The sequence below is a fragment of the Polyodon spathula genome, chromosome 19, assembly GCF_017654505.1.
Source record: "Polyodon spathula isolate WHYD16114869_AA chromosome 19, ASM1765450v1, whole genome shotgun sequence".
Classification (NCBI taxonomy): domain Eukaryota; kingdom Metazoa; phylum Chordata; class Actinopteri; order Acipenseriformes; family Polyodontidae; genus Polyodon; species Polyodon spathula.
Genome location: NC_054552.1, coordinates 6,345,127 through 6,372,588, shown reverse-complemented (window position 1 = coordinate 6,372,588; position 27,462 = coordinate 6,345,127). Strand labels below are relative to the sequence as shown.

At 38.5% G+C, this 27,462-nt stretch overlaps 1 protein-coding gene across 4 annotated transcripts in view; it reads right to left on the bottom strand.

The window, feature by feature from the left end:
- Nucleotides 1-2,592: 2,592 nt before the first annotated feature.
- LOC121294636 (myotubularin-related protein 13-like) overlaps nt 2,593-27,462 on the bottom strand; it is a 123,664-nt gene continuing 98,794 nt past the window's right edge. The window contains exons 18-42 of one of the 4 annotated variants that reach the window (XM_041218550.1): nt 25,284-25,454; nt 24,841-25,103; nt 23,741-23,913; nt 22,786-22,859; nt 20,654-20,849; nt 20,328-20,455; nt 19,554-19,729; nt 19,214-19,359; nt 18,801-18,999; nt 18,393-18,589; nt 17,459-17,596; nt 16,424-16,519; nt 14,893-14,967; nt 13,082-13,260; nt 12,281-12,457; nt 11,991-12,092; nt 10,441-10,626; nt 9,099-9,225; nt 8,296-8,423; nt 7,083-7,310; nt 5,763-5,870; nt 5,394-5,587; nt 5,109-5,196; nt 4,300-4,431; nt 2,593-3,846 (exon numbers count right to left, since the gene is read on the bottom strand). In XM_041218550.1, the coding sequence (XP_041074484.1) occupies nt 3,748-3,846; nt 4,300-4,431; nt 5,109-5,196; nt 5,394-5,587; nt 5,763-5,870; nt 7,083-7,310; nt 8,296-8,423; nt 9,099-9,225; nt 10,441-10,626; nt 11,991-12,092; nt 12,281-12,457; nt 13,082-13,260; nt 14,893-14,967; nt 16,424-16,519; nt 17,459-17,596; nt 18,393-18,589; nt 18,801-18,999; nt 19,214-19,359; nt 19,554-19,729; nt 20,328-20,455; nt 20,654-20,849; nt 22,786-22,859; nt 23,741-23,913; nt 24,841-25,103; nt 25,284-25,454 (3,780 nt within the window). In that variant the 3' untranslated portion in view covers nt 2,593-3,747. The remainder of the gene's footprint in view (nt 3,847-4,299; nt 4,432-5,108; nt 5,197-5,393; nt 5,588-5,762; nt 5,871-7,082; nt 7,311-8,295; nt 8,424-9,098; nt 9,226-10,440; nt 10,627-11,990; nt 12,093-12,280; nt 12,458-13,081; nt 13,261-14,892; nt 14,968-16,423; nt 16,520-17,458; nt 17,597-18,392; nt 18,590-18,800; nt 19,000-19,213; nt 19,360-19,553; nt 19,730-20,327; nt 20,456-20,653; nt 20,850-22,785; nt 22,860-23,740; nt 23,914-24,840; nt 25,104-25,283; nt 25,455-27,462) is intronic. The other 3 variants (XM_041218551.1, XM_041218552.1, XM_041218553.1) reach the window with 3 other exon arrangements.

The following is a 27,462-nucleotide window of genomic DNA, read 5'->3' as shown; positions in this document are numbered from 1 at the left end:
ATGTTAATAAAACATTTTTCAAAGATTCTGTGCTGCTTTAAAGCAGTTTAAAAAAAACTGTACGTACACAAATTGAGCACCAGGCATGGCTATATATGTTAAGTGACGATTATACGACTGGCAAATAAGTAGTGTTTCTACCCCTAGTAATAAGTCCCTCGCAAGTTGCTACAGTGATGTAAATCTGGTCAAATCAAAACAGATCCACTCCGGTTGTTTTTGATTTTCAAACGCTTGCTTGCTGAGCCTGTTTTATAAACCTTGGCTATGACTAATGCATTACAATGTACAGGTCCTCTTGGACACAAGAATGCCATTGATAGGGGTACCATAGCAACGCCAGCAGACATGCTACAACACGATCACTGTTGTAAAAATCTATCGTTAACTTTGTATCTTGATCTTGGGGAATGTAAAGAAAGTTTAAATAAGCGGACTGATTCATTCATTCATTCCTCGGACAAAATAATGTATAAACATTATTAAACATATGTTCACCCTAATAATTACCAATAGAATAAAGAACCATTAAGAATCATTATAAGTTTAAATCATAACCTATACTTAAACTTATTCGCTAATCCTAAAAGTTCCAAGCTGAAAAGAAGCAGTTCTTAAAATGTTTACTTCATAGGGAGTGGTAGCTTTGTGGTTATATCTGGTGCCCTAAAGACAAATTCAACCTGCTACTGGAATTCCTCATTAATGTCAATTCAAACTTCATAGATTCAATTGAATAAATTGTGTGTTTCTGACAGTTCGAGTGTATCTCAGCAACAGGATATCAATGATCAGTGTCACGCTTCTTTAAGGAAAGGCTGACTTCCCAGAGGTCAGCCAGTCAATATACTATCGGTACAGTGACACAGAAACTCAAAAACACAACGCAGGTAGTGAGGCAGGATGGGGGCTTATTTCTAAAGCCATGCAAACTGATCTTTTTCTGTGTTACTTTGGATAATGTATCCTTTGGTCTGCAGTGCTGTTTACACAATGAAAATGTGCAGTATGGCAGTGAGGACGTGTTGAACTCCAGTCTACCTTGCTTTGTGTTCTTAGTGTACTGTGGTAAGCCGAGCGTAAGGAGACGTTCCAAGAGCGATTACAAATACAAAAGAACAAGCTGTTAAGTGTCAAGTTCAGTAAAAGCAAGGCTGTTGGCATTCGTGTTCATGTTTAGCCGTATTCTTCTGTCAAACAGGTGATGAGCAAGTCCGACCATTCAGGGTTTTGGCAATGGCGGAATGTAGAAGGCAAGAACATTTTAAGGATTTATCAAATCTTAAATATGTAAGATGTAAACCCAATCTTTCTGTTATGGGGTATAATGTGTGTGGCAGTGGGTAAAGGAACTTCCAGTCAGTAGGTTGAGAGAAATGAAAACTGCAATGGTGCATGCAACTGGAACTTAGGCCATTTATCTCCCTTGCCTTGTGCGTCACTGGTAAGAATGTACAGTGTTCATCCACTGTGCGTGACTTGAAGTATTGTCTTAATGTATACTCTGTCCAAAGGACAGAATGCATTAATATGCATATTATTAGTGTTTTACTGTTTTCCGTTGTACTGTAATGAGGAGGCATGTCCTATTGAATTTTTATTACGGCAAAAATGAAATTAAGCTGTAAATACACCTTATGGAAATGCACCCGTTTCATATTTTACTTTGACTGTTTTTACTGTTGGTCTTTTTCAGGAATAAGAAGATGGGATCTTCAGAAAGAATGGTCTGCTTGCCATCACCAGAAATGATCATTCCTCAAGATCACAGGCATGGGCTAATTCTGCACTTGAAGTTTTTAATCTCTTCAGTGCACACTTCTGTATCATGCTTTCCAGACCTTACTAAAATGTACCATTTAACACAGTGTAATTGTCCTTTGTAGTGAAGCAGGATCCCTGCACAGAATCCCTGTGGTGTTCTCTTTGCATTGCAGCTAGTTAGCTGGTTGTTCGATACGTTGTGTTTAGTATGTAGTTCAGGATATTACTTTTTTTTTTTAATTTAGTAATCGCCAATTATTTTATTATTTTCTCCCAATTTGGCATAACCAATTATTTTTAGATTCAGCTCACCACTACCACCCCTGCGCTGACTCGGGATGGCGAAGACGGTTTATTTTTGTTGTGGTTCATCTACTAGAATCCATCGTGGAATGTAATTATATCAATTTTCACTCGTCGCCAAACCGACTAATCTAAAATAACGTGGGGAAGGATATTCCTGAATTCGAGCGGTGGAATATACTGACTAAACACACATTTTTACACATTTTCAAATTCTCAAAGCAGGTTTATAGTTTGAGTGCATGGAAGTGGTTAAATCCAGTCCTAACGATTCAGTAAGCACTTGGGTCTATCACAGACCTCAAGTTTTAGATGAATAAATTGCAGTAAATTTCTTTTTGTCTGGTCAATCTGCATTGGTTCACTTCCTTCCAGGAATAAGCTGATCAAGCAATGCTTCCCCCCCCTCCCCCCATATTTACTGGCGGGGCCTGCTGCCATGGACAACCATAGATGACATCAAGACCAAACAGCCAATAACAAACTGAGGGGCAGGTATCCAGCTGATATTGGAAATCATTAGATATTAGGGTAAGTAGTGACGACAAAGGCATTTGTATTGTTTTACTTGATTTGGCACATGGCCATGATCAACGTCTTCATACTCCTAAATCATTTCAATGAAGTACAGACTGGAATAGACAAAGGCAAAAGGGGCATGTTCAAGTATTTATCTATTTATTAATTTAAAGAGAGTTAGTGTAGGCACAAAACAAGTAAGAGAATTAGGCTACATTTATGATTACTGGTGACTTTACAAACAGATATACACAGAAATGAAATGTCTTGTTTTGAGATAGTTTTGCAATCTGGGAATTGGTCCTTAACCCTTCATACTAAACAGAATGGCAATGGAATAACTAAAATGTTTAAACACAAGAACATTGTTAATCCGATTTGTTTGTTTAAAGGTTAGATACAAATGACCTGCTTAAATGTATAAAAGTATAAAATGCTTCCAAAAGAGATATTTACACTTATAAAAACAGATCCAAGACAAGCTACACATTGAATATCCATTTTTAATTTACATTACAAGACACAACACATTTAAAAAAAAAAAAAAAAAAAAAAAAAAAAAAAAAAAAAAAACACAACTGTTAACCATGGCTTAAACATTCACTTTGCTTTAACAATATCAGTTACTACATGTAGAAAATAGTTGGAAAACATTAACTTTTAGTGTGCAAAAGGGTTTTTTTTTAATTTTATTTTATGAAACTTACTGAAAAAATGCAGTAAAATATGTACATATTTATAAAGTAATGCCATTGTGTAGGTGCTTCAGTCTGCTCTGGAATGTGTATCACAGGTTTAAGAGCAAGCATTTGTCTTGCTATTTAGTGTATTTTAGGTGGTTTTACATTTTTAGAAGTAGAATTTAAATTAATTTACAACATGCAATTATCATCAATTGCAAGCTAATTAACCACCTGCTTTTTCTAGATGTCACCCAGAATCCTGTAGCCAGTGCAATACACTTACATTTAAGATGGGGATGATCTTTTGTCATCAGTGCAATCCTCTAAAATTAGTCCCAGACTTTTTTTTTGCACAGAAAAAATGGTTTAAAAAAATAAATTAATTATTAGAACCCCCGCCCCCCAACACAACACAACACAGCCACAGCGCTCTACTTCTCCTTCCATCTGGAGTATACAGGAGGGGTTTCCCCAGGAGTTACGCATCTGAGATGCAGTTTTGTATCTTGTCCACCCACTGCTGAGCCATTTGAGCGTCTTGTGCACAGAAGTTATACATACGTTTGGTTGTTTTCAGCTGTAATGATAAAAGAATAAAAAATAAATGAATAAATGTAATTCACCAACCAACCAACCAAATGGATAGATTTAATAGTATTTCACTTTTCTTTTTTCCTACATTATTCAAATCTAGTAAATGCATGTCCAGTAGGTTCTGGCTCTGTTGAATATAAATGACTCTCTCTTAGGTTTGGGTGGCAGTTTCTCCTTAAGGCATAATGGAAAACACCTGTATGAAGATGTAGGTTATTATAACCCTAGATGGTTGCGTTTGCTGCTTCTGACACAGCAGGTACTCCAGTTGTTTGCAAAGGTGGGTACTGCTGCTGTATTGTACATGTTACCTTTGTTGCCGTGCTAAAGAGTTACTCGTATGAACACATTACTCAGAATAGAACTTAGTGCTAAGAATTACTAAGAGATAACCAGATTAAAACCTAGCGTCTTAACATGCAACAAAGTTACTTGCATCAAAAAAGGCCTTCTCATTCACATGCTTGGGTGCGCCTGTTGTAGGAGCTGCAGGAATCACGGATTCAACTTCAGCCAGGTCTATGTGTCCCCTGCAGTTAGTGTCTTCTCCCGTGTCATAGTACCTCAGCTGTATAACAAAAAGTGGTTAATCAGAAGGGTGTTGCTGGTTTAGAGCTTTGGTTTCCAAGTAGGGGCCACCCTGTTGCGATGTCTCCCCTTTACGTACCACAAACGGCAATGGGACCATAAAACACAAACAGTTACATTAAAGTACTGAAAATGCATTTTATTTTTGGCTGAAAAAACACTTCGCGGTAGCATGCAAAACACTTTGCGGTATTTGAAAACTGATGCACATTTAGAACAAACGTGTTGTTAGAGAGCTTCTGTAGCGCATCAGATAAATGGTGTAGAGACCCGTTTAAATGCAGTGAAACTATTTTGAAACAATTTGCACATTTCAAAATAAAAGGGAAATGTTATTGTAATGCAGGGATTTTCAGAAACAAAAAAAAAAGTTATCTTTTTTTTAATAAACACTTGTTTGGGATTCCAGAACTAAAAGCCAGCAGTCTTCCTGTAATCGGACTTGGTAATACATGGCAAACACATAAGAGCAAGTGCAAAGAGAGGGAAATGTTATGATAAAAAAACAAAGTCGAAACTAGCGCAAAGGTACTTGTTCAGTTACATCTTCAGAGCAGGATTTCTGTTCTGTTAAGCCTGCATTATGCTAAGATCAACACCAAGAATGCATTAGCGCTCATCTGTGACATATTACACCCCCCCCCCATGTCAACATACCTGATGTTTAGTGATGTCCAAAACAAACCAGCGAGGTTTCCATCCTTTCAACAAAGCACCTCTTTTGAAGAGTATGCCTTCAAATGACCTAAAACAAATGTTTGAAATGTCAAAATCTACACAGTAATAAATAGTCAAAAGGAGACAATTTAAATCATATTACACTTTGTGGTTAGTTAGATAAGTGCAGTGTTTTGGTTCTACTGTGCTGGTCAAGGTGTCCTTGCTTTGCACATGAGCTGGGGTGACCTGGGTGTAGTGAATAAGGGTTAGTCTACACTGTACCTGTTTTCCTCATTCTTTGATGTGAACTGATTGTACAGTGTAGCAGCTCTCCTGTTCACTCCATTGGATGAAGAGGCTGTGGGGCTGATCTCCTCTCCAAGGCTGCTGTCGGGCAGGTGTAGCATTGATCTTCTCTGAAAGGTCTGCAGGTTAGTGGGTATCAACCCTGAGGCAGAACTGGTTTGCTTGTGCAACTGGAAGACACAGACAGATCTCATCTCACTATATAAAACATGTATACACAGAAGACACAGTCTTGAAGTTAGGGATTAATTAGTACATGTAAAAAGGACAGACCAGTGGTTCATTAGGAGTAGGATGTTGTTGGTTTTTTTTTTTTTTTGTAAAAGAGCAAAATTTAGTACTTACACTGCTTTCCAGTTTGAGATCTTCTTTAATGCTGACCTTTACTTTTTCTAATGTCACCTGCCATCGTTCTGGGCTTTGATTCAATTCACTCTCTAACCTTTGGATGTCCTACAGTACAATAAAAAGCACGTCGTTATTTCCATCAGATACAAAACAACTGGGCTATGCAGCAGCACATTCATAGCACAGCTTGTGTCTTTCTTCACTGTTTAATCAATGCTGAATCTGTTTTTTGGAAGAAAGGGGGAGTTTACAAGTGAACTAGTTGCTTGTCACACATGTTGCGCCATTCCTGTTGCATGTTTCTTCTAAATAAAAGCAAACCAAAAGTTGCTCAGTATTATCAAAGCTTTAAAAAGTACCACCCTTTTCACCTACTGCTGCAGGTAAGCTATTCCCAAGGAACTTCATGAAAGCGGCATCTATGTTTACAGCATTGGTTATGCAAAGTAGTTTGTGGTACAGGTACAGATACAGCTTAATTAAATGAGTTTGAGGGTTGTGGATGCTTCCTAGGAGTCAAGAGAAATTGCCAAAATTTGAAATGTGATCCTGAAGTGAGTTTTATATTTCATCATCTAGAACACTGCTTTAAGACCCAGATTTTCTTCTCAGTGGGCTGGCTGCAAGATGACCTAATTTTGGAAGCTTTATTATACAGAGCATCAAAAGAAACTTATCACAATTATAACATATTATAATTATATACTTTCGGAAAAAAAAAGGTATATAAAATGGATATTGATGAAATGGTTTTGGTTTCTTTTTAATCACTCGATCATTCATCCTTGACCAAAACACGCTTCAGTCACCATGACTGAAGCATATGTGCTTAATTAGTGAGACAGTTAATTGGACACTGGGTAGGGAGTGATTTCAGCTGTTGAATTACAAGTTTGAATAAAAGCAATAAAGAAAATCACAGAACAAAAACAATATGCCACGTCTGTCAAGAGAGCAGCACCTTTGTGCAATCGGCATGTTGGAGGCTGGACTAGGGCAGCGTGCTGTGGCACACTCACTGTCAATGACCGTTCTGCAGCATCTCTGTGATGTCACTTGTTAAACCAGCACACTAAAAAGTCACTGCACCTGCTAAAACAAGAGTTTGTCCACATATAAGTGATAAGTTTCTTTTGATGCTCAGTATATTATAAATGGTAACTCAGGTCAAAATCTAGAAAAGTATTGGATGCAAACTGAAACATTTACTTATTACACACAGTAGAAGCAGGCCCCTCAAAAGACTAGAGTAATGCTATTTGACATTTTCTGTACATGCAAAGATGCTACACTGGATTCCTTTCTTTCCACACTTACTGCTAAGAGTTTAGTAATTGCATCAGGCTGTGCCCTGGTGACACTGCTGTAACATGGCCACACTATCTTCCTCTTGCTTGTGGAGACAACACAGTCAGACTCTTCTGTCGATTCAGCTCGAGTCGGACCCATTTTCCAGTCATAGGAAGGCCCGGTGGACAGCGTCTCCCCTGTGTAATAATCCCACTTTTTCAGGTTTGATATGTTTATACAGGGCTTTAATACCCGCTGCAAAAGAGAGAATAAAACAAAGAAAAAATAACACAATTGCATTTGACAATAACATCAGGTCGTGTTTTTCCAGGGATGCAGCTACAAATGATCGAGTCACACGTGCTCCACCTGCCAAGTGGTTTCTTGTTTGCATCTGATTAGTTCAGCAGAATGCCAAGGCATTGTCTAGATCACATTCTTTTAAACGGTCACTAGAATTTTCTCAGACACATCTAGAGCCATGTGACCGGCAGTGCAATTGTATGGGCAACACTGAGCACATCTGTAAGGAATCCTGTGTCTTGGGCAGCCTGAACTTGCTACTGGAGACGTACAGAAGGTTGCATGCTTACCCTGCCTTTGTTGCGGATTTATATGCTCAGAAATATGCGTGAAATATTCTGGGGATTTTCAGAGTACATGTTGACCATGATTTATAGTTCAATTGAACACTATCCTCCAGAGCCTGTGTATCTGGAAGTCCCCGAGCGAGGTAAACTCAAATAGTACTTTCTTGCACAAAAACAATTACTAAAAGTTAAACAGCAACTATTATTTAACCCCATATAGCATGGTATTGCCAGGGCAACATGCCTTATATATTACATATTTTAAAAAGGGTTAAAAGGGACACAGCACATATGTATACAGTTTTTCAAAAAGCAGGTACAAACAAATTTTTTAATTTTTTAATTTGACCCTGTTTTTCTCCCAATTTGAAATATCCAATTGTATTTTAGGCTCAGCTCACCGCTACCACCCCTGCGCTGACTCGGAAGCGGCGAAGACGAACAGATGGTGTGCTCTGAGGTCAGCCGACCGCTTCTTTTCACTCTGCAAGCCCGCCATGCAGTCATCCCAAAGCTACAGTGTCGGAGGACAACGCAGCACTGGGCAGCTCATGGCCAGACTACAGGTGTCGCTGGTACGCGGTGAGCCGAGGACACCCTGGCCGACCCAAGCCCCCCCCCCCCCCCCCCCCCCCCCCCCTATTTCATACCTCTGATTCTGTGGGTCCATAGAGATAGTTAAAGAATACAGGGCTTCTCTTATGCATCCTGTTAATGCACTCCCAAATACAGACCCCCTTCTTGGCCTGCTTGTCCCCTTTGTCCTCAAACAATGTTCCTTTTATGAAGAAAAAACGATAGTAATGTTAGTAACACAACGACATTGCTGTTTAGTACAATAAGATACCACAGAGGTTTTTTTTCTTTTTAAATTTGCGTTTGTGTACCAGCATTCAAGCAATAGTGTTTCACTCATCCACATTTAGGTTTTAAGTGGTCCTTGTGAGACGGACAGCATCTGATTCGGGACTGTGGAAAACCACAATCCGTTGTTTGTTTGAAACACGAGTCCATACATACAATAGCTTGGCACACCTAAATTAAGCATCTTACCAAATATTACTGAACTACTGTAATAATCCTATTGCCACAACCTTAGCCTAACCTTATCATGTTCTTTTATTATTTATTTTTTTATTATTTTCCCCCTGATATTCTTCACAATTTAGAATGTCCAATTATATTTCCCCCTCACAGTTCAGGGGAATTGAAGGTTCAGTGGGCATCCTCCAATCCTATAACCAAGTCAACTTTCCCTTCTTCACCCAGGAACTAGAGAGACTTGAAGGACAAAGGCCAGCCCTGCAGGTGTCTGCCTGAGTTCACTGGGTGCCTGTCCGGTAGAGTCCGCTGTAGCGTGAGGAGGAGAAACTGTCCTTGCCAGTTTTGCCTCCCACACCCGTGGAAGCACCAAGGCCAATTTGACCCTCCCTCCAGAATCCCCAAATCTTACCATGTTCCAGTCGTTCATAGTCGGAGTCCAGCAGAAATGTTTTAAAGCGGTTTGAGACATAATGGTAGGCCAGGAACTTCAGGTAGTACTGATTAAACTCAAACTCCATGGGATATAGGTTGTGAATCTAAAAAAATTATATAATAAATTTGAATGAAAATGTATGTTACAAAACTGAAATAAAGGCCAAAGACAAACAGCTTACATATATTTAATAAGACATGAAAATAAGCCCCCAACACAATGATTTATTTTCCCAATAGTTATTGAAATTCAACAGAAAAAAAGAATGAATTTACATGACACGAAATTAAACACGTACAGCTGTTTGACTTATGCTGTGAATAACATTTGCATGAAACTGCCTTGGCTCAAGTAAAGTTGCTGTTCATAATAAAGTATGTGTTTTCTCTTGCTGTTTTACCCTGCATACAACAATGTTTTTTTTCCCCCAAAAGTTATTCCAAAATCATTCCAAAGTCTAATATAGAAGGGTTATACTAGTCCAAAATCAGATATAATATAAACATTTAAAAAAAAAAGGTGCAAAGGTTTGTGACATCATCATAGAAGCCCTAAAATCTCAGGCACAAGCCAGCGACGAGGCAGGCAGTATCAGCTGCAGTGGATAGTTTGGATAGTCTTCACTTGTGCCTAACTGCCACCTGGACATCTTGGCAAAAACAGCAGCTTTTTGTGTGCTGATGCAGTTCTATTTTAAGAATCTGAAATTAATTTGCTTTGTTTACCGCACTTCAGAACCGTGACCAAGTCTGGGTCATCTTGGCACTCAATTCAGATTGCAAAAGACAAATGAAGAAACTAAGTGTTGATGTAAGTGTGTGGAATTCATTTTTGGAGATGGATGGTACAAAGCTCTCAAAACAGATTCTGAGTTTTTGCATTTCCTTTTGTTAAGCCCTGTCTCTTTAGAAACGGTTTATTTTTTATTGTCTTACTTATCATAGCCGTGCGATGTTGAAATTATTCTGAAATTCGGGTTAACTGTTCAAAAATCTACCCCAAATAAGAGTCTGTTCTGTTCCAGAATGGCAACGACAGTTCCGAGCTCCACAAACCAGTACTTGTTTAAAAGAAGCTGCAGTGGTTTGTGGGAATTGAGTTTAATAGGAGTTGTGGATTTAGTAGCTTAAAGAAAAAATCATCTACTACTCCTTAAAACACTAGTTACTATTTCAAAGTCCAAATGTGAATTTAAATATTGGAGTCATTCAAGAAAACAAGTCATTGCTGTCGTGGGGGTGCTGTTCCCTAACACTTCAAGCATGCGTGGACTTCATTACGGACCACAACGTATCTGCAATCTATAATAGGAGCTTGCCTGGTGCACGCAGTCCAGGAACTGCATAAAGAGGGGAGTGAAGCCACTGCCCTGGCTGCTGGGAGTCAGGTTACTGCGCTGGCTGAACTTGTGACCAAAGGACAGCCATTCCTTCTCGATCAGTATCTGAAAGCCTTCCATTTTTCTGTAGAATGGATCACTGAGCAGCTGCACTAGGGACACAACCTGAAAACAGAGTATAGGAGACAATGAAACACAAATGTGCAAGTATGTCTCATTACCTCGTAACTAAACAACTTGGTAAACTACTGTAAGCTTCAGTTAAAATGCTTGATTAATGATCTACTTAGCTTAAGAAAATGTTTAATGCAAGTTAGCATTATGAAGTCCCAAGACTGGTTCTAATCCAGTGTCTGAGAAACCACTTGTTAATGTTTAGTTCCCAGCATGTTAATTCCCGATTAGAAGGACATATAGAAAGCATGATACTCAGTTATACCACAGCGTGCCCACAAGCAGTTATTAATACCTCTGGTTTATGTATTTGGATCACACGTCTAAATACCACAGCTTAAACATGGTGAATGTTCACTAATACGGGGATGGTGCCTCAGTACTGTATTATCTGTATGCTGTCCTTATTTCAGAAGTAACAGGAACACAAAGGCAGGCTTGGTGGTTACCAGTAGGTTCCTGGTTCAATCCCAGCTCAGCCACTGACTCACTGTGTGTGACCCTGAGCAAGTCACTTAACCTCCTTGTGCTCGGTCCTTCGGATGAGATGTAAAAGTCCTATTTTAAGTGACTCTGCAGCAGCAGTTGTGATGTGTAGTTCACCCGCTAGTCTCTGTAAGTTGTTTTGGATAATAACAATAACAACAACATACTGTGCAAGCTGAGTGTGTTACCATTGTTCAACCAGCAGATGGCAGTAATGACACTTTTAAAAAACCTGTAAAATCTGAGAATCTTAAAGTAACTTCCCCACCTGCTCCAGGGGTAGGTGATATTCCAGCCCAGGTTTTTATTGCAACCACGCCCCTTAAATATTACATATACCCAAAGAAACCTCTGACCAGGTCCTAATGTTCTTCTTTATCATTGAATTATACTTATTAATCCTGTATTTGACCTCCTTTATTAGATAATGAAATAGAGAAATAGTTTCTGAAATGTAGTTTACATTTTTTTTCAAAAAGTCTAAGACTTGTTATGTTTCCCTTAATTAGTCTTCAATTTGTTAGAGAAAAAAAAACAAAAAAAACCCCATGCAGTTCTTTAAAATGTGCCAAATTCAGATGCATCACATTTGTCAGTGTAATTCCATTTCAATATACCATTAAATCATAAAATTTATATTTTTAAAATGTCAGGACGAGTGAAAAAAAAAAAATTAATAGGATTGTTAAAGTTTGAATTATCCTTGTTCTAGAAAAAAAAACAAAAACAAAAAAAAACATTTGGGGACAGAGTGTAAGTTTATGCAATAAACTTCCTAAATGTCAAATTAACCCACCTTGTGTTCATTGCTTACCATTACTAAGCCAATTGAAATCGGGCCATTATAAAAACACTTAAGCACAGATTACCTGGGTGGAAATGTCCCAGCCATCTTCCAAGCTGACCATTACTGAAGAGCCACTATCCAGTAACTCTGCAAGGATCAGAGCAAGCTGCATTATCTTGTGAAGCTGTGGAGTTTAGAACAGAGAGGGCGGGTGGAACAGCATGACATTATGGTATAACACTTAAAATTAAAGAGTTGAAAAAATATCAAAACCTCAATGCTGTATGCATTTGAACTATCTGGCAGTTTGACAGATCGAGACTGACAGTTTCCCCTGCCCTGAGTGACAGCACTGTACGAGGGACAGGTTACCTGCTGTATCCATTCGGATTCCTCCAAGTTCTTTAGGAAAGTGACCTCATTGCCTGAGGGGATGGAGCTGGGAACGCAGGAGCGCATCAGCTTTTTGAAACTGGCTTTCACCTGCCTTACATCGACGCACTCCACAGGCACAAGTTCGCAGTTCATCGTCAGGTCAAATTTGAATCCCTTAAAAAGAAAAATAATACAATAGTGAGGTAAGACTGGTTCTGGAAATATTAGATCATTTTCTTAAAAAAAAAAAAGGAAAGGGGAGTTGTCTTAGTAAGTTCACTTTGGCACATAAGGACCCAAGTATGCTTACCTACAGTATTCATCACTGTTCTAGTTACGTGAAGGATTAAAAGTGTCAGGTATTTTCCAGGTGAATAGCTAAATTAAAGGATAAAGCAACAGTGCCAGTTTTGTAATGGCCACAGAACATCTTTCTTTTAAAAGTGGCAACATTTCAGCAATGACATCTGTTAAGCCAGGAACCACACAATATAACACCTTGACAAGGCTTTTTATTACAGTCTCAGCCAAAAAAACACTTTTCTAGTATCACATTTACACTTAGCCAAGTAATCTGAAGACCACTAAACCTACAAAAAGAAACCTGGCAACTGGGATGGTTGGGAGTGAAACTGAATGAGTTTTATATTCCTTGTTAAAGTTTATAAATGCATGTAATACTTGCAAATGCATCGAATCCAAGTCCAGCACCTTTTGGTTAATATATTTTGGTGTAATCTCAGTTTCAGCTTTTTACATTTTTCTTCTTTTCCACTCTTGGTGTAAACTGATTCTCACCTTCAGGTGGGACTTCTCCCCGAATATGTAGAGCGCAGCTTGCTGTTTGAGCAGCTGAGCCTGCAGGGTTTCGCTACCGACAGGCTGGGCAGTGTCTTTGCTTGCTAACCTTGAACCAACTTCAACAGTGGGAAGCTGATGACTGAAGCGGCTGCTGGATCGGAGACTTGCCCACACGCCTTAATAAGGTGAACACAAAACAAAAAAAAGTATTTAATAATTCTTAAAAAACAAAACAAACATAGTAAACATTGCTATGATTAAGGCCCTGTGTAAATCGCGATTTCACGGGCAGCGCGGAAATCGTGAAATTAGCCCAATACCCTGATTTTTACAATATTCTTAAGAAATACAAATACATTTAATAATTCTTATTTGTATTTCATACCCAAAAATATCACATTAAGGAAACTGTACAGCTCTGCTGTGTGCCTGCGTGTCCTATTCACCATGCACATAGTCTCTAAAAAGGCTAAAAATGTGTCTACAGCAGATCATGTAAAGCAGTATTCAGCAGGAGTTTACACAGCGACGGAGGTAAGCTCTTCTGTACATCCTGCAGCGTTACTGTAGATCGCTACCGAGAATTGGCTGTTGACAGGACTTAGATTCAAATATTCACCGAAAGAGAACCAGAAATCCAGGGCAGTACTGCGGCTGCTTTACTTGCAAAGAAACAAAAAACAGTGACTTCCATGTTGCAAAAGTCCACTGAAAACCGTAAAGCGCAAATATCTCTCTTGAAAAATTGGACAACCAAAAGTTACATAAATACTTCGGACTGAGTGTATCAAAGGGTGGAGTGATTCCTTCATCAGCCCAGCTGAGAAATACTTACCTAAAGTTGCCGAGTATCACAAGCAGGAGATTATGGAATTGGTAAAACAGTCTGGTTGCGTCAGTGGTCACTGTCATGTCAACTGATGTCCAAGATCAGTATGGGTTACACATTGTATTTGTTTTGCAAGACCTAAATGGTGAACATGCACCCGAGATACTAGAACTGAAAGCTGTCCTTGCAGATACACTTTACCTACAGGCTGTTAATTACAACACCGTTTCACAAGCTATTGTACAGTGGTTGAATAACTTTGACGTTGACTTTGATGTCCGTGCATTCTGCGAAATACGATACTTTACCTGTGACACTGCTGTCAATTTTAAAGAAAATATCGAGATTTTCACAGGGCCTTAGCTATTATTCTTTTACCAGGTTCTATAACAGTATCTTTGTATAAACACCATTCAGACTCAAACGGGTAAAACATTTATTTGACGATATTTATCCGATACTTTTAATGCAAACTATGATCTCCAGTTATCAAGTACTCACTGTAAATATCGAAGGATGAAATATGAAAACAAGACCACATCCTCATAACGATTACAGTAAGGTGATTAAGTTTTGCATAACATGAACAGGTGACAAGGAAAAGAAGGCATTAAGACCTTTAAATAACATTTCTTCTTAAGTAATATGACTGCAACTTTTTTTTAAAAATGATGTCAATCTGCTTGAAACAGCAGTACAGTAAAACATGACAAGAGTTTACCACATCTCTCCGCATTCTTATGAGCTAGAGTGGGATGCACTGGAACGTACAACACCACACTGTGTGGATATACTGCCAAATCAGAAATGCAGCATGATGGCATGAAATCAAATTCAACATCTGACTCTCATTAACGCCTGAAAAGCTTCTAAACTCAAGACAGAGATGGAAGGTTAAGAGTAGAGTGAGCCAGAATGTGTTTGAAATTGCTATTAGTAAAAGGTAATTGGAGTGTGTCGCCAGAACACAATACAATACCTTGATTGTGGATTCTTCCCTTAGGTGCAGGTTTTTGGTTTGAATGAGAGAATAGTCTATCCCTGTACCCAATCACTGGCAGATTAACACAGGGAAGGGGGAAGGGGGGGGGGGAGAATTGACAGAAATATCGTCAACAAGTGAATCAAACACAATGATCATAGCTGGACAGACACCTAAAAACAAGCAGACAAAAACTGGAATACAATTACACATGCTTACAGAATTACACAAATAAACCACCTCAAATCAACATATGAACGAATGAGATTACAAAAACATAGTTTAAAATCATGCCAGTACAACTGAAGACAAAATCCTATCTAAGAATCTTTGGAACTGCTAAATTCTCAATCGTGATATTTGAGCAGCACAAACTCAAATTGATAAACATGTGCATTTTATAGTACTATTGTCAAGTAAAGCTTGTTTCTTTTCAAAGCTATATAATACATACATGCCAAAGACCAACTAGTGACTGAATATTAGGGTCACAGTAGTTAACTTTTGCCCAAGGATTACAGAAGATGCTGTTTGTGTTGAAACTGCCAAATCTCAAAACTGAAAATATTACTGCTCTCAATGTAAACATTGTAAAAGACTTTAAGCCTGAAATATGCAGTCAGTTTCTGCTTGATTACACCTTGTAAAGTAATATCATGGTTTCAAAATACAGATATCCAGACAGGTATGGCTACTGCGAGTAAAAGCAGTTTGGAGGGCAATGCAAATTACACTTACTGGAACAAACAATGGTTTAATAAATATAAATAAAAACGACTGGTTTCATTTCAAGTTTCAATTAATCACAAAAGCATTTTTAAGGATGTGGATGTTTTGTGAAACAAATGAAGGGTGATTGGTCAGTTTAAGAGGCAAATGTCTAACGGAATAGCAATGAAAACAGTTTGAATTGGATTTGTAGAAATGGAGAAAAAAAAGCCTTTCAGTGTGAGATTTAAAATGCTTAAAGCTGTGCTTTTAAAAACGACAAACGCTGTAAGTCTAGAGCTCTTTAATATGCTGACATCCATCTCTAATGATTCTTTCATACTTCCAAGCTGTGGTTTCTGTGGTTAAAACAAAAAACAAAAACTTTTAAAACCACATGATGAATCCTGTCTGGGTTTTAAACTGATGTGAAATGACATCCAATTGAATGCCACAGCAAGACCAGTATGAGTTTGTGATCAATCAAAATACCAACAGGCAACAATCAAACTTGGTGAATAAGATTCCTTGTTCCCTTGATCCTTGATTTTTTTTCCCTGAATGTTGTGTTTGTGGATGTAGGTCCTTGAAAATCAAAGAAATAGCTATGGATGAGCATAATGCAGGGAAAGGAGCTAGTTATCTCCACAAAGTTCTGACAGATCATCCCTTAAATGAAGTCTGCCATTGCGGTTCTCCAATGTAGATTATCAACAGAGGAGTATGTCCAGGTGACCTTAGCAGAATAAAAACCAGGGACACTAGTGCATTGATTCAATGCAAGCCTAGATGTAAGGTTCTTTGAAAGCAGGCCACTAACCTCCTCGTGCAAAGCTGTTTGAAAAGGGCAGGTCCAAATGGACTGGCACAACCTGTTTCATCACACTGGACATTCTCGAAGTCCGCCTTTCACTGCCTGAATTCGATTAAAACAAATACACACAGGCCTGAAAACAAGTCACATGTTCTTTAAAGAAAATTACAGAAAAAAAGGTGCAGAAAAAACACACTAATTACTGGTGCTCCTGTTTGAGCCAGCAGGGTATCCTGTTTCTGTATTTTTTTATTTAATTTTTTTTTAATTTTTACACGAACACTGTATACCCAGATCTGACACAACACAAGGAGTATAACATTTGCAAGATTAGGCAGGATTAGTTAACGTTAATGTAAATTGGGTTTTAGTGTTAAATGAAGCAAAGCGTGAATGATTTGCTGCTGGTGTTGCATTAGAAGGTTCTACGTCTTACGGAAATACAAGGCTGATTCCACTACTTGATTAAACCAACTCCTGGTCTACTAGCGTTCCAAGTCACATGATCTGTGTATGACGCATAACATTTACCTCCATATGAACTCTATAAGGTTTCATCACATGGACGCAGGAACAAAACTTCACTGTTTTGCTTAAACACATTTTTGTTTCCCTTTCTGAAGCTCTACTGACGGTTCACTGATCCCACAGGTTTAGGGGATTCTTCCAATGCCTCAGAATGGCGTCTCATTGCAATATATCTGATCTGTGAACAAAGTCCTATTGTTTCTGTGTATCTTAAGGCAAGACAGACATTTTATTTAAGCAGGAGACCTCATTTCTAAGGGGTTCTTGGCAAAAAAAGATAACGTGTTGATACTCCACCATAAAACATTGCGTATAAAACCGAACTTTTCCAGCTATAAGTACACTCTTACATATTTCTTGTGTAATGTTGGAAAACTTTAAAATGTTTACTCTGACAGCCTAATGTGTACACACCATTAATATAGTCAATACTTCCTGTAAAAAAAACACACAAACAAAACACTAAATCATATAATAAAAACAGCGCAAGGATGAAAGCTTCCAATTCTGTACCTGGGGACAGTGCTAAAGTGGGGCGGTGTGTGAGAGTGTTATTGCCGTTCATTCTGAAGTAGATAGGAATTGCGCTCAAAAGGGCTTGAAGGTACTTCTCTTGTTCAAGACTGCTGGAGGATTCGGATGAAGCAGGAGCTAAAAACGTATTAACATTAATCATTGCGTTAACATTAATTTAGCTTTTTATTCACACACACAATATACTCATATTGTTTTATATGCAAGGCTTTTATTAAACCACTATATATATATATATATATATAATATATATATGGGAATTTATGAATGTTTATTAAAAAAAATCTAATAAATCAAGATTCAAATAATTAACTTTTTCTTTGTTCATATATTATTCAGGGATGGATGGAAACCTGTGAATTTTGCAGTAAAAACAGACAAACAAAAAAAGGTTTCCATACATTCAACATTGTGATCCAGTACATTTTACAGTACACTTCTTACCACTCAATATAATGCTTTAGTTAAGTATTTTATGGTTTTGGGCTATAGTCCATTGATGTTAAAATATTATTTTAAAAAGATTAGGAGGGGTTGACAAGCATGGTTCAGTAAATTACTTCTTTGGTCATGAAAACATGGACACACCTAAATATAAACAAACAGTTTTGTCAATAGCTTGTGGAATTAGTTTGTAATTCCTTTACAATGAAACTAAAATGTGTCTAATCAAGACATGGTTTTAAGGAGTAGTTTGACGATCATGCCGCGGAGAATATTTAGTGGAGAAGCTTAAAAAATAAACAGACAAAACAGTTTTTACTAAACACTTAAAATAATTCAAATCTGTGATCAGCAGCCTACCACAGTACAGTACATGTATTATTATTATTTTACATGGAATGGTAACAGTAGCACTGTTTAAATAGTGGAATTGATAGTTTTATAAGTACTGGGGGGTATCTTGTCCTACCTGCAGTATGTGGATTTGGGGTTTTGAAGAGCCCTGCAACTCCTTTCCCATGAAACCCACCCGAGCGCAACAGCACAGCTTTGGTTTTCGAGTGTTTCCAGCAGACGACTGGCAGCCGATTGTGGCGATAAGAACGAGCCACTTTCTGCAAGCTGCTGTCCTGCACTGAATGCGGTACAACCAAAAGTCCAGGATAGCTGCATTGAAATAAGGGTGAAACTTGTTTAAGCGCATTTTATTTGTGACACGAATGCTGGCATTTTGGTCTTGCTGGCTAACTAAACAAATCTCATACAAAGCTGCCCTCTTGAGACGGTTTTCCGCCAGTGGCATCACAATTGAATGCATGGGGCAGTTTGGATGAAAAGTAATCTGCTGTCCCACTGAACTCGTAGCGCTGTCACACACCTTCTGCAGAGTGAATACATCCTGTTGACAGCTGTGACTCTGAACTGCTCTGTCTTGGCGCGGGAGGAGCTGCTGCTGATGGTGCCCATTCCGAGGCGCTGGTAGTCCCTGAAGCAGGCTCGCTCCACCAGCTGCTCCATGGTGGACTTCTCCGACACCTTCAGGGTGCTGCTTGTTGGAAGTTCCCCGTCGTCGGAAACTGATAAAAAAACAATATTAAAAAACACTGAATTACTATTTAATCCATACAGCCTTTAAGCAATCAAGGCATGCTTAAATCCCACTGCTGTATTAATCACAGTATTTGACACTCTCTCAATATTAACCCTCTGCTACGCAATCTAAGGTTCAAACTGTTTTGGTCCAAAATCAACGTGAGACATTCTAGTGTGTGATAATTGTTAAGTGCACACCTGAGACATCGTCATCTTCATTCCAGGTTATGCGGTTCCCCTTCTCATCCACAAGAGTACCAGTCTTTTTCTTGGCTGTGTGCTGGCGCCCAATTGTCATCTTCCCAGCCTTTTTGGCTCCTTTCACAATAGTCTTTGAAAGAGTGCTGAAAGTATAAATACATAAAGTAAAACACTCTCTGTGTACTACAATAATATACATGAAAAAATGAAGCGCTTCATGGTGCGTTATAACAAAGACATTGTTTCTTAGAATACTTTTGTTGCATGTTTGCATTTAATTTATTGGTTTTATTTTTTAACCAAAATTCTACCAACAATTTATTTTCTTTCTCTTTACCGGAAAGAAGTGTTCTTTTCTTTTTGCTTGGGGAGAATGATCTGTGGTGCCACCTGGCCTGCTGCGAAAGCGAACATGCTGAAGATAGACTGGGGATAGCGGACTTTCTGCATGTGCTTCTTGAAGATCTCCACCATTTCAGAGCTTACTTCTTCATCAAATGCTACTTTTATAAGCTGCATGTAAAGCATGAAAAAGACAAGCATTAGAATACAGATACATTTACAGCAAACGTAATGCAAGTGAGAAAGGTCAAGTACAAGTTATTTGGAGAAGCTAGTAATTAAGAGAGGCTCACAGTATACCCTAGATACTACTGCAGAGTTTTGCAGAACCAAGTACTGGCAGATATCACACATTCCATCACATATCCGATTTTATTGCCCAAGTTAGTAAAAAGATTGGAATGGATCATAAAAGCTTTGCTGCGGTCAGTGTATTGCGAAAAACAAAATTCAGCATGTGAAAATCTCCACTGACGGGTAGTCTTGTAAATCGCTTCATGACAAATGTGCTCACATAACAGCTTTTCAGCAAACAGTCTGAACTGGATGCACCAGGAAAAGAAAAATGCTTGAGTTTTCTTAGTCATCTCTGCTATTCATTACACTGAAATCATGCACAATATATAGATCAGGTAAATCTTTTACCTCTACCTCAGGTCAATTTTAATTAATTCAGTGAAGATTGTGGGTGCAAGGAAGATGCGTATGTTTGAGCAGAGAGCTCTCAAATTTAGGAGCAGTTTGGCACATGGCTGTACTAATAAAGTACCTGAAAGGTCGCTGATCTCAGCTGCAGTCCCTCCTGCATATTCTGTTGCAGCTGGTTCTGAATTGTAATCTTCTTTTCCTTGGTCAAGGTTGCAACAGGAAAACTACGAATCACAGTCTGTTCACCCACTAGAAACAAATCCCAAAAGGTAAAAGGTGAAACAGCCAAGTGAAACTCAAAGGCCTGTTCAGAAGAAATGACATACTTTTAGAGTACATGACTGTGTTGCAAAGCAGCAGAAAAGAACGTCTAGATAACAACGGTTATGTTTCTGAACCAAAAACCTCCCACGACAGAAGCTGCAGGGTATAAAAGCAGGACTTTACCGAGAGGATCGTGAGGTGTGCCTTTGAAAATTAGCCTGTATGTGGTAAGAAATAAAGCCCCCTCCGCAGGCAGGATGTGAGGTCCTCCCAGCATTCCTCCTGTAGCTTCCTCCCGTCCATCGGGGTCCAAAACGACACGCAGCCCTTCGGAGACAAACTCTTCACCAGGGAGCAATGGAGGCCGCAGGATCTTGGGCTGAAATAAAAAGCAAAAGAAACGCACGTGTGAAACTTTTATCATTTTTTAATGTTTTTTTTGATATGCAAAAAAACAAATGACTAAATTAGTGCACACTACGAGCACTGTACTGAAGGTAGCTTTTATTTTCTTTACTTACATGAAACTCACTTAGGTGGAGAAGAAAATGTCTTTATCGACACTGTACAGGGGTTAAAAATCCCCCCCTCCCCCCCTTTTCTACATTTATAAGCAGTTAATCAGTGGTGTGGTGTTCATCTCCTCTAAAGTTATGTTTTTATCCAGAGCAATACATTTTTGTGCACTGATGTAGCCAACAATAAATTACTTTTAAACAGACAGATTCATGCTTAGTATACAACCAGCAAATGGAGCACTGCCACGTTTCTCCAAACTGTGTCAAAGAGCAACAGCAGTATTCGTGCAAAGTGACATGCTAAGATGTCATCAGAATTTATTTTCTGATGCACAGTCCAGCCTCAGGCACATTGCTAAAGTACAGAATTACTGTTAAAGCTAACCAAATATTACATAAGATTTACTGGAATTGTGTATTACCATCATTATGTAGGCCAGAAAAGACACACACACCCTGTGTAACTAGTATTTGATAATTATGTTTTTTGTTTACAAATGAACTAAATTTAATGGTAGGCCCTTTAACATGTCAGGTGCTGCATGTCCACCTCGTTCCTGCATTCTAGTTCAAGAGGTCACATGACGGAACACAGAAACACAAAGTCACAAAACGATGGGTTACTGACGAGGAGAGTCAAAGTCTGGGGATTCTGGGAGTTTGAGTTCTTTTAAAACTCCCAGAAACCACTCTGCTCCCCTACAACCAATTGCTGCTTTTCTAATGTCAAGGTAGCGACAGGAAAACTACAAATCACAGACTGTGTGTTTCCTTTATTGACCCTGGCGTCATTTAAATAAATGGAAGGAGTGATCAGTAAATTTTGTTCACTGGTTTAAAAAAAAAAAAAATTATATATATATATGGTATAGGTTTACCATGATGTGTCTTTTATATAGGGAAGGCCAGTAATTCATATTGGGTAAGATTTACTTGAATTATTTTGTTTATGCTAATGTACTTTAATGTAGATGAATTGAAGGAAGAGGCCAAGAACAGTGCCTGAGGGTTATATAGCACTTGACATATTTCCTAATCATGATTTATATAGAACATAAATCAACACTGCAGAAGTTCAAAGCATAAAGTGTAATGGCTTACCATGTCAAAAGGCCTTAGCCAAGCCAAGTCCTGTAAGCTCTGACCATTCATCATTTATAGAAACATAAATTCACTTCATCATAAAAGAAAAAAGTTGATCAACACTGTCTCTATAGAGCGCTCTGGGCAGAATTCAAACTAAAAATGTGTTTATTGTCCCTCAGCACCGAGCTAGTTTGCCAAGTAGTTGTCCTTTAATGTTTTAAAGGTTGTGTGAATTTATCACCGACCAGATCAACAGGTTCTTTACATTGAGGTGGTGACAAAACCTGTACACACTTTTACACGCTGGGATTTAACTGCAGTGGTAACTCCACTGAAATACACTGTAGCCAGATCGGTAGCAGGTTTCACAGCAACAGAGGGATCCAACTTAGCTTATCATAAATATTCAGCATGATGGCTCACAAGGATCATTGTTAAAATTGTTTACAGAGTTTACAACATTTAAAAACACGCTATTGCCATCAAATAGGGATAATACAATCTCATCTATCAATGTCAAACAATAGGCAACTGGTAATGTTATTTAGGTTACATGTTGCTGCTATACAGTGTATGTTGTTAGTCACAAAATGGGTTATTAAAAATGAAGGTCAATATGTGTAATATTCTACAGAAATAAAGGGTAAACGACTGCAGCAAAGCAAAGGTTACCAGTCGCACATGATACAGCTTAGGGTGCTTTTCACTTGCCTTCTGTATTGGTGGAAGACGCCTGCTTTCCCGATGAACTGCTTCCAATGTCTCCATCTGCATAGCCACGATGCCTTCGAGAGAATTTAAACATGGTTTCATAAACAGTATCAGCTTTAAAAAATGAACAATTCAACACACAGGCAATTACTATTACAAGATAATGATGAAAAACTGTTTTACAATTTACTAAAATGTAAGCTATCCACCTTCTCCAATGAATCATAAACAATATTCGTGAACTACAGTATTTATTTCATAGTAGTTGCCAAACACTATAGCAACAAACTGTTGAAATCCGCACAGGAATTTTTTAATGTGGAAAACAGTATACGTACAGAAGAAATATAACTGGATCAGTGAGACTCAACAATGTTCACTGAGCACACCATACAATCTGAGTGATGCATTTCTGTCTTGCACCCCGTTTCCACTGTCGACAGCGGCCCTGAAAAACGGTGTTTGCACTGGCTACATTGGCCCCGGCTGGCCGCAGTTACTTTTTCTGGCCTGGTTTGCTGTATCATACCCAATGTGGCCAGACCTGGACACAAATGAACTACATCAAATAGCAGGGAGGTTTGTGCTGGATAAGGATCTGACAGGGTAACACAGCTGCACGTGGCTGTCGAGAAAAAAATGATCCAAAACAGATGCGGTGGCACGTGGGAGAACGAAGAAACAAAATCTTGAGAAGGCTGTCAAAAATCTATGCTGAGTGAGAAAAAGAAAAAAAAAGCAAACATTCTTTCCATTGCTGGGGCAGGTTTTTTTTTTTTTTTCTGAACGTCATACTGTTATGGGTTTCTTTAAAACACAGCACAATACTATCCCACAATCCCCCAGTGACCTTTCACGCAGGACAATAACGTTAGAGGTTGGCCACGTTTGGAAAAAGCCCTGAAACACGTTTTTCTTGCAATGGAAATGAACCCTTGGCTCTTGTTGTTCACACCTGGTATCATGCTGTGCAAATTCTTGATGTGGTCCTGAGTGACACCGCTTTCCGTGCAGACTTTATCGATAAACCTTGTGATGAACCGCACCACCGAGTTGGCAATGTCGCTGTTCTCCGAGTCTTCAAACCCACTTTCGGTATCAAAGCTCTCTGCAACACTGCCAGCAATGCTGCAAAATGAAGAGACAGATGCAAGCTGGGTTAGACAACACTGGTTTTAAAAGCTGCACAAGGTAAGCAAAGAAGCTAATAAATCCATTTCTGGATTTCTTGCTGTAGGGTTTGTGATCCAACAACTAGCATCAGAGTGGACCTTATGTAACAGGTACGTCACCCTGACAAAGGTACATATTGCAGGTGTCAACAATCCAGAGATTATTTCAGATGTTCATTAAAAATTTTATATTAGAGATCTTCAGGATATTCATCCCTGACTGTGATTACAGAGGACATGTTCCATTACGAATTCTCATCCGGGAGTAATTTAGTTTAATTTAGTTGTTTCCTGTCATTTTGACTTTCATATTATTTTGGAAATGTCTAACAGAAGTGATATAAGAAAGGAACTGTGCTGTCTTAAAAGTTCAATGACAAGGGCTCATAGTCATTCCCACAAAAAAAAACTAATTATCAAATAAATGAGCCATCAGTAAGTTCTCTGAGATGATTACTGCTGTAGGGTAAATGAGTAACTAAGTATCTTATGAGAAACTTGGCAACATGCTTTTCTTTCTGGGAAAGAACACTAGGGCTTTACATTGGTAAACACTGCTTTTGACACATTGAACTTATTAATATTGAAAAGCACCATGAAATAAACATTTCTGGAGCCACAAAAAAAAAAAAAAAAGTTGCGGTATGAAAACAAAATCCGACAGTGCTGAAGACAGACACAATAGATACATTGTGAAATGTTCTATTTTTAATAAACAGAATTTAGTTTTTCAGATTATAATCCCAGTAAACATGGCTCGAATTTGAATTTCTAAGGAAAGCCAGACTCATTATGCAAACAGCAGTCAACCTTTTTTCTAAAATGGTACAGAAATGGTAAAGACTGAAGTTCAGTAAAACGTTCTTCTTGTTTCTGGACTTGCCTGTTTGTGACGATGCTGTTGCTCCCACTCTCCCAGTCCCCTGCGGCACAGCCCCTCAGCAGCTTGCTCTTGCTGGTGTCCATGGGCACCAGGAGGTAGACCATGAGGCTGGCGTAGTGGATGGCCTGGCTGAACACTGTGCTCTCCTCATTCTTCACCAGCTCCTGCTGCTTCTCCTTGTTCAGATAGGGCCATGCACGCAGCTGCTCTGCAGCCAAGTCCATTGCTGTTTTTTCATGGTCTGGAACTGCAGGTCCTCTCTCCTGTGTGCCAGAGAAAAGCAAATATTAAAAGGCTTCTTGTACTATATTGTAGTGTATTGCAGATTTGTCGATAGGGGTAGTATACAGTGTGTACTATCAGTATCCGAGCTGCAACACAGTTAGCATTTTATTCTATGATAATATAGATATGTTTGAAGGAGGATGCTTGCTTTATCTTACCTTTTGTTTAATGCACAGTCCCGGTCGGTCCTCTGTGGCATTGAGGTAGAGGGCTCGGATCTGATTCTGAACATCACTGTAAAATGTTGCCTCCCAAAACTGTTGGTTGGTCCAGATGGGGTGATCTTGTATGCAGGTATAAGCAAACTGGTTTACTCCTGGGGCCAGTTTCTGTAATTATAACATCAACCATGAAGATAATGGATCAAAATATGACTGAACAGATCAATTGAAGTTAGAAGGAGATACAATGCTGCATTATATTGGCCTATAATCATTTCAAATGTAAAAAAAAAAAAAAAAAAAAAGTCATGTTAAAAACAAATGGGAAAGAAAAGGGCCAGATGCATACAACCCTTTGAGAACCAGTTTAAACAATGCATTGTTAATGCTGGGCAGAATTTCAGTTGCTGCGAACAACAATTTTTGTCTCATGCATGTGCCAAACTGGTACTGTTCAATATTTAAAAACACCAAATTTAAAATAACATTATATTGGCTCCTGCAGTTAATATTTGCATTGGTATATAAGACACTGTATAAAAAGAACATCAAAGGCAAGGAGATAAGTCATGTGCAGGTGACTAGACAAAATCTTTCGGCAAAGAAGAGTTTCCATTAGAGGGCAGCAACAGACTGTCACTAAATAGCAAAACAAGCCTGATTTACTGCAAATTATCCAATTAAACTCAAAATCAAACTTTTATAGGTGCCCCTGTTAGAAAGACGACATTACGATATTTATATGAGAGACAGCAAAATGGAATCCTGGTTTCGTTTTTGTTATGGCCGCCAGATTTAACTACAATAGTCATACAGTTTAATCTTCCAGAACATTTACAGTGATAGTTAAATCTATTCAGCCACCTGTAAACCACCACAGTAGCTTCATGAAATCTTTAGAACCACAAATTTCAAACATAACAGCAGTTTTACAAATGGACTGTCTCTGGACTCAGTCTAGACTGTACCTATAAACCTTTGGACAAGTGACTGACATTGTAGGTAATAAACCCCTAATCTGAGTGGTGCTTATTATATAGCAAAGTCTACGACTCCTGACATTTGTTCACAAATTTATTTTTTACATGCAGCTTAAAAATCGCACAATTCATCAGGTATAGAAGGTCACAGGGCTTGGGATAATTGTCTTTGGATCTAACAAAAATAAGCAGTCAGGATTTATGTAGAAATCTAGTCAAATAGAGGATGGAGGGCAATCCCTGTCATAGCACAGTCAAAGCATTTATTGCCCAAAATCTCCAGTGGAACATGTTGTCTGTAAGAGGAAAGTACAGGGAACAAGTCAAAATAAGGAGGGTGTGTGTGAGGTGAGGTTGTTAACCAGCTCTAGGAAAAACAGGAACAATCTCAAAACTACACAATTCTATCAAGAGTTGCCCACTAATAATGTGCAACAAAAATCTGAATACTGTGTCAGAAATTACTTTGCTTAGAACTGTGTCTTTTTACCTAATATAGTACAATACAGAACATCACCACTTTTAAAATTAACATGCACCTGTTTACATTGACCAAGAAAACAAATGTTACATTGAGAAGCATTCACCAGTGTCTACGTGTTGATCAAGATGATAAGATTTCTATGAGTCTGCTTTTAAATTACTAGCTACATCATTTTTTTTTTTTTTTTGGCCAATTGCAGCTTCATTGGGAGTACAGGGGTGCAGCGCTCTAATCCGAACCCCCAAAAAATTCAGGGGAAACTCAAATCCAAATTCCCACAAGAGTAAGAAATGTTGGTAGTTACCCAGTAATTATCATGTTATTACATCAATCTGTATGGCCCATAACAAAGTGAGAATAGAGGAACAAGGTTTAAAGAAAAGGTTGTTTTAAGTTAAGCATGATCTAAAGAAGCTACTTGCTGAGGATCGCTCCACAGTGTGCATTCATTAAGTAGATTCAGACAGCTGGAAGTGTTCTATGTCAAGGGAGGGTTCACGCACACAACATTGGCAGCCTGAACAGCTATTTGACCATATATTTTTGACACATCCAAGTCTCATAATGGACTGATTAAATGGTATCTAGAGACAAAAGACAAAAATAACATTTTCTGATGTACTGGTTTGTCTGTTGTAATAGTTGATTTATAGACATTTTCTGTAGAAAACATGTTTTGGGGACTTAGCAGTTTCATAAAAGAACCGGGCTC